The following is a 10,629-nucleotide window of genomic DNA, read 5'->3' as shown; positions in this document are numbered from 1 at the left end:
AGAAAAGGTAGTGGCGTTATCGTCTTTACAGTATAGTAAGGTAGAGAAATGTTCGTCAGTAGTTAAGTACAACAGGAAAAGTGGGTTATATTGTAACGTTCCTTCTTAGTTTAGAATTTAATCTGTCAATGTGATGTTCTTATAAGTAGTTTGTAGATGCGTCCGCAACATTCCCCCTCCTGTATATCGAGTAGAGATATACATTAGGAAGTTTCCAGGACGCATAATCTGGCTGTTGATCTCTGCAGAGTACCCGTTGCAGTTCGTACATCCGCCACACGTACTCGACCGTCTCTTCCAGGATGAACAGCTACTACTCGTCCTCGTCTCCATTGGTTGCGGGGGGCGTTTTCGTCCCAGACAACCACTAGGTCGCCTACTTTCAGCTCTGGTCGTTCACGGTGCCACTTGGCACGTCGGTTGATAGATGGCAGGTATTCTTTAATCCATCGTTTCCAGAAGTGATTGGCAAGCCACTGCGAGTATCTGCACTGCTTCCGGAGCTTGTCTGCATCTGAAAACAGAGTTGCTACACCTGGCGCACCATACGTTTCGCGTATAGCTCCCGGGTTGAGTCCGAGAAAATCGTTCGGGGTGAGGCTTCTTTCGTCATTTGGATCATCAGAGACGTGAGTCAATGGCCGACTGTTTAAAGAGTACTCGGCTTTGGCAAATAAGGTCTGCAGCACTTCCTCTCTTGGTGACCGTTCCTTCAGCGTGTTGTTCAGCGCACGTTTGACTGACCCTACCAGTCTCTCCCAGCATCCGCCCATGTGTGGACTACCCGGTGGGATGAACTTCCATTCTATTTTCTCGTTGGCGGTTTGTCTAAGAATTTCGTCTTTGTCTAAACTTGCAACTGCCTTTCTAAGCTCTTCACTGGCACCTCGGAAATTGGTACCATTGTCTGAGAAGATTCTTGTTGGTTTACCTCGTCTAGACATCATTCTTCTTAATGCCATTATCATGGAGCTGGTATCCAAAGAAGATGCTATCTCGAGGTGAACTGCTCGTACGGTCAGGCAAGTGAACAGCACACCGTACCGCTTCTCCGTTCTTCTTCTGATAGTCACTTGAAAAGGTCCAAAATAGTCCACCCCTGTGTTAGTGAATGCCGCCACGTTATCTTGTAGGCGTGGTGGAGGGAGTGGCGCCATCCTCGGTACAGCTGGCTTTGCCCTGCGATGTTTACATTCTAGGCAGTCATTCCAGGAGCGACGGGCTGCCATTCGGATATTGGTAATCCAAAAATGTTGTCGTAGGTCGTTGACGAGTCTTTCTCGCCCATGGTGTCCGGCCTTGCAGTGATAGTGAGTGATTAGCAGTTTCACGATGTTATTTTTTCCGTCTAAAATAGTTGGTTGAAACTGTGATCCGTTTTATTCTGCACACGACCATCCATTCTGATAAGTCCGTCCTTGTAGATTGGAGAGAGGGAAAAAATCCTTGATGTTGAAACAACTTCCATCTTCTGTTTTAGAGTTTGCACTTCTTCAGGGAAAGCTTCCTGTTGTGATTATCGTATCACATAGTGTTCAGCTCGTCTCATTTCGAGTCCGGTAAGTTCCGACGAACTCGTTGAAAGCGGCCTCTTTCGGCACCGGTCGATGAATCGCAGCATCCATGCTGCTACGCGAGTTATTCTCAACCACGAGGAGAAACAGCTGCTGTCTATTATCGGTACTTCAACATGAGTTATGAAGCAGTGTTCTTTTTTCATCTCACCTGTTATTTCTGCGGACTGTCTGTCCAGGGTCTTGGGCTGTGGCCATTCGCTCTCTGGTTGACGTAGAAATTCCGGTCCTTGGAACCAACGGCTCGTATTGTGTAGTGTTTCCTGTTTTTTGCTTCGAGTTGCGTCGTCTGCTACATTAAGCTCTGTTGGCACCCATCGCCAATCAGTCGGTGAGCTTTTATCGAGAATCTCAGCGATCCGATGTGCCACGAATGGTTGATATTTCCTGGCATCGGATTGAATCCATCCCAACGCAGTTTGGGAATCGGGCCAGAAGATTGTTTTGTCGAAGACTATGTTGTGTTCTTGTTGGATGAATTCTGCCAGACGTGTGGCCATGACGGCGCTCTGAAGTTCTAGTCGGGGAACTGTCAGCAACTTAATCGGGGCTACTCTCGTTTTAGCCATAACTAGGGCTGTCTGCACTTTATCTTCTTCTTGTAGGCGCAAGTAGGCTACGGCGGCGAAGGCTTGGATACTGGCGTCGCAGAACACATGTAATTGGACGTTTTGTAATCGGTCGATGAGTCCTGCATAGTGTCGAGGAATTCTTAGATGTTCCGCTTGTTGGAGATCTTCAATCCAGGTGGCCCATGACTTCGCTGTGTCTTCAGTGACTTCTTCGTCCCACTTGGTTCCTTCTCTCCAAATGTCCTGTAGGATAATTTTTCCTCGAATTGTCAACGGGGCTAAAAGTCCTAACGGATCAAAGAGGGACATCAACATTTTCAAGAGTGTCCTTTTCGTGAGGCCCTTTGTGTCCCTTGTCACTTCTTCTGTTGATTTCAGGAATTCTGTTGAGAAAAAGAAGCAGTCTATTTCTGGCGTCCAGTTAACGCCTAGTACGCGCGTATAATTTTCACCAAAGATAGTGAGCTTTTCATTTGTTGGAGCGAGAAATTCCGCGTTAAGAGAGGCTCGAACTTCCGATGAGTTTGTCATTATGTTGCGTAACTCGAATCCTCCCCTTTTGTGTACGTACATAACTTTCCGTACCTTACGCGTGGCGTCATCAATGGTATCTGCACTATCCAGAAAGTCGTCGACGTAGTGATTATTTACGATTGCATCGTATGCTTCAGGGTACAAGTCTCGAAATTCCTCCGCGTTATGGTTTCTTACTTCGTGGGCCACGTAGGGAGATGATATCGCTCCGAAAATCATGACAGTCATTTCCAATGTCTGTATTTCCTTGGTGGTGTCGTCTCGCCAAAGAATGCGTTGACTTGGTTGATCTTCTTTGCGAATGCGTACCTGATGGAACATCTCGCGGAGGTCGCCACATATCGCAATTCTTTTTTCTCTAAATCGGAACAGAACACCTGGTAATGGTTTTAACAAATCTGGTCCTTTCAGCAGTCTGTCGTTTAAACTAAGTCCGTGACTTTTGGAAGCAGCGTCGAGAACCATTCGTAGTTTGTCGGGTTTCTGAGGGTTATAGGCTGCAAAATGCGGCAGATACCATATTCTGTCGCTCCGTTGTTTGGATTCCTCGTCGGTCACTTTACGTGCATATCCTTTGGTAATATATGCCTGTATATTGGCGCTGTACCTTTTACCGAACTCCGGATCACTTGCCATTTTTTTGTTGATAGAAATAAGACGCTTTTTTGCGTTCTCGTAGCTTTCTGGTAAAACCTCTTGATCGACTTTCCAGAGCAGACCTACTTCCCATCGATCCCCTACTCGTTTCATTGTTCTTTTTAAAACTTCCCTTGCTCTCTTATCTTCGTTAGAGCTTACATTTCGACAAGAAGGTGTAACCCGAAATGATTCTGTGGTCCAAAAGTCTCGGACAAGTTCATTCAATTCGCATTCCTCATTTTTGTGTCGCACAAGGAGCGCTACATCCCTTTCGGGTCTTTCGGCGAAATCAGGACCGTGGACCATCCATCCGAGGGGTGTCAGTGTCGCGAAGGGTGTTCCTTGTTTCCCGGCTACTTGTCTAATCACTTTCTTTAAATGAAGGTTATCTTCTCCTATCATTATAGTCGGTACGGCTTCATTTAAATCTGGAATGTCAATATCCCTTAAATAAGGCCACTTTTTCGAGTTAACTGTCATTGATTGTCCCGGCATGTTCATTTTTGTAGTACGCGCATCACGGATATTAAAAGTCTTTCCGTTTATTCCGCGGATCTCGAGGTTCACTTCGCGAGACGCATGATCCTCGTTTGTTGTGTTATCGTACCACGAGGCGATAAGAGGCCGTCGCGGTCCTCTTAGTCCGAGTTTGTCCGCCATTTCTTCCGAAATTAACGACACGGTTGAGCCACCATCCAGCAGCGCGTACGTGTCAATCTCTCGGTCGGGTCCTCTCAACGTCACGGGGAGGATACGCAGGTATACTCGTCTCGCGTCTTTGTTTGTGAAAGTAACACGTTCTATGTTATTTTCGTTGTTCTCAGTTGTCGAAGTCGACTTTCCGTCCGATTTTGTCGTCCTTTGACGCGATTCTAAAAAATCGTTGTGCAGGAGAGTGTGGTGTCTATGAGTACATCCTGGTTGAGTACACCCTTGTGCTTTACATTCTCGGATGTTGTGATTTGTTCCGAGACATCTAAAGCACACTCTTTTCTTCCTCACCCACTTCCATCGGTCGTCAACGGCCAACTTTAAAAAACTGTAGCAGGCATCTGTCGGATGCGATTTCCTGTCGCAGTACAGGCACTTCCCATTGTCGACACTCTTGACTTGGTCCGCGTCGCGACACGTCATAACGCATTTCTCGTTTCTGTCTCTTTCCGGTTGGTAGATAGCACTCGCGGCGTCTGCTTCTTCTTCTATCCATTCCGAAAATTCGCGTAAACACGTTCCGTCCTGATTTTTAGCCGTTTTCTTACCCCATGCCATTCTTTCCGACGCGGGTAGCTTGCTAACTAATTGTTTAACTAACAGCGGGTTAGTGAGATAGGAAGGTTGATTCAGCGATTCGATCGTGGCAACGAGATTTGTTACGCCCTCCGCGAATCGAATCATCGTAATAGGGCGGTCTTCTTTCACACTAGGCGCGCTTGTAACTTTGTGCACTATGTCCTCTATAATATGTTCCGCTCGTCCGAAACGTCGTCTCAGTACAATAATTACCCGGTCGACGTTCGTGGTCATTAATAGTGCTCTAACCGATTCTAACGCGTCTCCTTTCAAGCACTTTTGTAGTCGAAGCATGTTTTCGGCTGGGGAGAAACCGCACGCTTCCGTCGTCTGGTAAAACATTTTTTCAAACAGTATCCAGTCTGATGTCGATCCCTTAAATTCAGGGAGATCTTTTCCTAGGGCTTGTCGTGCCATATACGCGTTATTTACGGGTGGTGCCCTAAATTTTCCCATACTGTCGAGATCTATTTTTCTATTTTCTGAATCGCGCCTTTTATTTTTGTCGTCCGACGCGTTTCCCTTTTGTAGCCAATCCACGACTTTTAAATGTTGTGAATTTATTGTCGTCATCGACCGTACACTCGCGTAGCTTGCTTTTGACGGGCATCTACGCTGTTCGTCTTCGAACATTTTTGCTTCCTCAAGGCGAGCGCGGAGGTCGATTATCTGACGGTCGCGTTCCGCTTTTTGGTGGTCTAGTTCCGCTAATTCTTCTTGACGGCGCAGCTCGATTTCCAGTTGTCTACTGGCCCTAGCGTTTGAGCTAACAGAATTGCGCGAAATGACGGACGGCGGTCTATTTTCTATTATTTGCGGGGTCGTGACGCGATATTCCGTTATATTTGTTAACCGGCTTTGAAGGAGCTCGTCGTACCTTGGGGGTCCTATCCCTTTGTTTATTCTTCCACTGCGCCTCACGTCAGGTAAACTTGCGGTCTCTTGAGGTACCTCATCGCCTTTTTCCTGACGTGGTTTCGACAGGGGGGTGTGTCGAATCATGTTTGTAGCGTTGCACTGTACACACTCTACGAAAACTGTCCGTATTTCGCACTATAGTATATCGTCTGTTTGTTTCGCCGGCTTGTGCGTACTGTACCACTGTCTGTAGTATGTAGGCACACTTACACTAGTGTTGGTGTAGCATCGGCCTGTCCGATCCCTGTACTACCACTTACACTTTGTCCTGTCCATGTACCTTTTCCTACCCACACCGCTTGGCGATCGCTTCACTGTCTTGAGGCGCGCTGCGTCTGTGGTAGTACTTACCGCTACGGCTCACTGTCTATGTGCTTCACCACTACACTTACACGCATGACGCTACGCTCGGCTTGGGCACGCCTCTGCGTTCCGAGCGTCCTTTTCGATTACACAAGAAAACCTATGTCTGTTCACGTCACACACACGGTCACATATGTGATGTCTTCACACTATACCGCGTGCACATACGCGAAGGATCCACCGCGTAGGGATCCGGCTCGAAGGACCAATGTTGGGGGGTTTTTTCTCGGGTAATTGAAAAAGAGTTAGACACAAACAGTTTACGGTATTAATATAGAGATTGTTTATTTAAAGCACTATTGTTACAAAATGAGAATAAAGTGGAGGGTGGTTGAACTCTATTGTTATAATTTATTCACTTTAATTAAGAATGGGTCAAAGGCGTTTGTGTCGCGTCAGTAGTGATTTTTGATGTTTGTCAAAGATTCGTCACGTCTATTCATTAAGCTGTCTCGCTTGACACTGATCCTCCCCCGCAGGCCGGGGTTCCTTTTGCTCATCAAGTACCTTGATACATCTCTGTCCTTCGGTTTGTCTATTTACAGGTAGTGTAAGGGTAAGAAAAGGTAGTGGCGTTATCGTCTTTACAGTATAGTAAGGTAGAGAAATGTTCGTCAGTAGTTAAGTACAACAGGAAAAGTGGGTTATATTATAACGTTCCTTCTTAGTTTAGAATTTAATCTGTCAATGTGATGTTCTTATAAGTAGTTTGTAGATGCGTCTGCAACATAGACGTTAACATGAAAAGGGACCATTTTGTCGGTTCTAGTTTTCAAGATATTTGCAATTTAGTAATTATGGATAAAAATCTTAATTTTTTTATTTTTAACTATAAATCTACATATTTTGACAAGTCGAATCATGAGGTTTTTATTAACTTATCGTTTTTAAGTATTTTATTCCATGTGTTTTTTAGAAAAAAGAAAAGGGCCTATTTTGTCCGTCCTTTGCAAAAGTATTTCGAATTTTCAAAATGGAGGGGTAAATAAATTAAAAACCTCTTGATTTTTTATCTTTAAAGTGCCCTGGACTATAAACAATTCTTATCTGAATAACTTCCCAGAAGAACCAGAGATATTGATGTTAGAGTTTTTTTCTTAATTGTCGAAATGAAAATTTTGATATTTCGTCAAATTATTAATAATAGAGACTGTTAAAAATTTTTACAAAAGTTTAATTTCTTTTTTTTTCTCAAATGACATTATAAAATTGTACCTAATTATTATTGTTGTAAAAAATGGTTTATTAATAAGAAAAACTGCCCTTTTTTGAAAAAAGCCTATTTTGTCAATTTTTCGTATTTTCAAAATGGAGGGGTAGAAACCTACTAGTTTTTTATCTTTTAGGTGCCCTGAACTTTAATTTCGTTTTTCTCGAAATGAGGTTTTGTCGTTCTAAACTTTGAAATACCGTAACTCATCGAATTTTTAACCAAGAAAAGTCCTAAGACCACTCAAAATTTTCCAAATGCCAGGAATACGCCCATTTATAGGTTTACTAGTAAATGCTTGATGATTCATGTATTGTGTCGTTTTAATAACTAAAACAATCTTATTCAATAATTGTGTATGCATTTTAAAGAGCACACTTCTCTTTAAAATTTGAAAAACTTTAATTTGAATAATTCAAATAAATAATCAATATGTATATTTCATATTGATTATTTAACAGAAATGTTTAAATTGAAATTTTTCAAATTGTGAAAAAGTGTGCGCTTTATTTATTTATTTATTTATTTATTTAGATGTATAAACGGGCGATAAACCCTTTACAAAGTATAAAGATGAGGACAAAAACTTGTCGTTTTTAAACATTTTTATAATTATAACCTAATAAATTTAACATCTCAGTATTGTTTTGCGCAAAGTAGCAATAAACCGATTTAAATTAGAATCAAAAAAGTTTAGGCAGTCGCTATAAAAGTTACCCTCCCTACATATTCTATTTATGGTACTATTGTATCCATAGTTTGCTCTATGAAAATCGACATAAAATGTAGAAGAGTGTCTGGAGAAGCGAGTTGGAGCACAGAGTTTTATGAATGACAATATTGTAGGACAATTCATGCGACCATTGAGAATCTTGAACAAAAATAGCAAGTCATTATATTTAAATCTAGCTTCAATTTTTGGAATTTTTAAAGTAGAACGTAAGTGATCATAATTATGTGAAAATGAATCGAAGCTTATGCCAAGTTGTCTGGCTGCGAAACGTAAAAAACGATTTTGGACTCTTTCTAGTCTAATAATGTGAATGAAATAGTAGGGAAACCAGACAACGGAAGCAAATTCAAGAATTGACTTTACATAAGAAAAATATAAAACTTTAAGAGAGGTTAAACTTTTAAAATCAGCAGCATTTCTCACAATGAAGCCCAAAGAGCGAAGAGCCTTATTCACAGTGAAGGATACATGCTCGGTGAAGGTCAAATCCGAACTTAAGATGACTCCCAGATCTCGAACCTGTGTCACTCGATCTAATTCAATATTGTCAACGACATAAGTGTAGTTTATAACAAGTTTTTTTTGAAAAAGAAATTACTGAACATTTATTTATATTTAGAAAAAATTTATTTCGAGTACACCAATCCTGCAGAGAATCTAAGTCAGATTGAAGATCAATGTGATCTGCGTTTGAATTAATAGTTTTATAAATCTTTAAATCATCTGCAAAGAGTAAGAATTTACAAAATTTAAAAATACACTTAATGTCGTTTATAAATAGAAGAAACAAAAGTGGACCCAGGTTCGATCCTTGAGGAACACCGGAAGTCACCAAAACAATTCTAGAGTAACTGCCATCTATACGGACACATTGTTTTCTATTACTTAAATAACTTTTGAACCATTGAATCAATTTGGGATTTATTTCCATTAAACTCATCTTTTTTAAAAGAATCGTATGGTCAATTTTATCAAAAGCTTTAGCAAAGTCCATATAGGTGGCATCAACCTGGTGACCACTCTCAACTTCAGGGATCACATTGTTAAGAAAGGTACAAAGGTTAGTGGAAACTGATTTTCCCATGACAAACCCGTGCTGCTCATCAATAATCTCTTCTGATACAGCATGGTAAAGTTGATCATGTACTATGCTCTCAAATACTTTGGATATAACGTTAAGAATGGTTATTGGTCTATAGTTTCTTACATTATTTTTGGATTTGTCCTTGTAAATTGGAACAATAATACCAGATTTCCAGTGATTTGGAAAAATACCTTCGTCAATAGATCTATTAAATAAAATACATAATGGTTCAACCAAAGATGAGCAGCACGACTTAATAATGTATGGTGGAATACCATCTGGACCCGCACCAACATTCACATCAATTGACATTAATTTTTTATATATATACATTGCTTATCAATAATAAAATAATTTAACTCAATGGTATCATGAATGTCAGATGAATCAAAAACTTCACCATCACCAGACACCTCATAGACTGATTCAAAATATGAAGCGAACAAGTCGGATATTTGTTTATTGTCACTCGTTGTACAATCGTCAAGCGTCATGCAGTTAGGAACTCCCTGATCACAGCGCCTCGACTTAATAAATTTCCAAAAACTTTTCGGATTAGAAATTATTTGTTTTTTGGTGTTACGAATAAAAACATTATAACAATTTATCGACAATGATTTACATTTGGAGCGAAGAGTTGAAAAAATCTGATAATCAGCGAAAGTGTTTGTTTGTTTATATTTTAAATGAGCAATTTTTTAGCCCTTATCAAATTTATAAGCTCACTAGTAAACCAAGAAGGGAAATTACTATTGTTTATAGTTTTAATAGGTACAAAAAAATCAAATGCCGAAAAAATATAATCGTTAAAAATATTAGTCGCACTCTCAAGGTCAATGCCATACAATAAAATATTCCAATTAACATTGTACAGATAGTTATTAATTGCATCAATGCAAAAAAAAGTGCGCGCTTTAAAACACATGCGCTACAAAATAAGAAGACAATGTAAAGGATTTTTAAGGCTTAAAAGAGGTAAAAATTTGACCCTCTTTTAAGCCTGAATCCATGCAGATTTGTATTTTTTCGCACATTTAGATATTCGAAAGAGGGTCTTCTTGCATGAAAACTAAACCTCTTTTGATTCTTCGAAAGTCTGAAAAGTAGAGGGTAAAGAGGTTCAAAGGAAAGTCAAAATTTAAACTCGAGTAAACAAATTTTGTACATTTATGATGTAAATTACTAACGAATTTTTTAAATAATATTTTTAAAATTTCGCACGTCTTTCTGCTGAATTTTTCTTTAATTTTCTACTACTTTTCCAAATTGATTTCATAAAATATTTGTGTTTTAACTAATTTTTTTAAAACGTACAGCCCACTCAGTTGATGCGATGAGGGTTCAATTTTAAACCACTTACTAGTTTCAAATAGTGTGAGTATTTATGTACGATATTTTACAACAAACATTACATGCGGTATTGTTCTTCAATTCCTGCCGGTTTTGCCTCTTTTAATTTCCACCCTATTTCTATTAAAATACATACGATTTTTGTTATTAATTTTTTTTCATCCTAGTATTTAAATGCTTTCAAAGATGTCGAAAAGCACACCTTTTCTTAATTAATATCGCCTTGTCAAGAACATTTTACAACTGACAATGACTAAAATATTTATCCAAACCCAGGTGAAAATGTTCCCAGGAATTGTACCAAGAATTTCCCAGGAGTGAAAAGAACAAAAAAAATTTTTTTTTTATTCATTTGTTTTTTT

The 10,629-nt window shown here is 40.0% G+C and overlaps 2 protein-coding genes across 2 annotated transcripts; both read right to left on the bottom strand.

Moving 5' to 3' along the window:
* Positions 1-203: 203 nt before the first annotated feature.
* LOC122513009 lies at positions 204-1,229 on the bottom strand. Its single transcript, XM_043629236.1, has one exon. It carries the CDS (start codon positions 1,227-1,229, stop codon positions 204-206), a length of 1,026 nt encoding a protein of 341 aa, XP_043485171.1.
* A 287-nt stretch (positions 1,230-1,516) lies between these two features.
* LOC122513008 lies at positions 1,517-5,611 on the bottom strand. Its single transcript, XM_043629235.1, has one exon. The coding sequence runs from the start codon at positions 5,609-5,611 to the stop codon at positions 1,517-1,519; it is 4,095 nt and encodes a 1,364-aa protein (XP_043485170.1).
* Between the last annotated feature and the right edge of the window lie 5,018 nt (positions 5,612-10,629).

The sequence above is a fragment of the Leptopilina heterotoma genome, unplaced genomic scaffold, assembly GCF_015476425.1.
Source record: "Leptopilina heterotoma isolate Lh14 unplaced genomic scaffold, ASM1547642v1 Lhet_130, whole genome shotgun sequence".
NCBI classification, from domain to species: Eukaryota; Metazoa; Arthropoda; class Insecta; order Hymenoptera; family Figitidae; genus Leptopilina; species Leptopilina heterotoma.
This window is presented reverse-complemented; position numbering and strand designations above follow the sequence as displayed.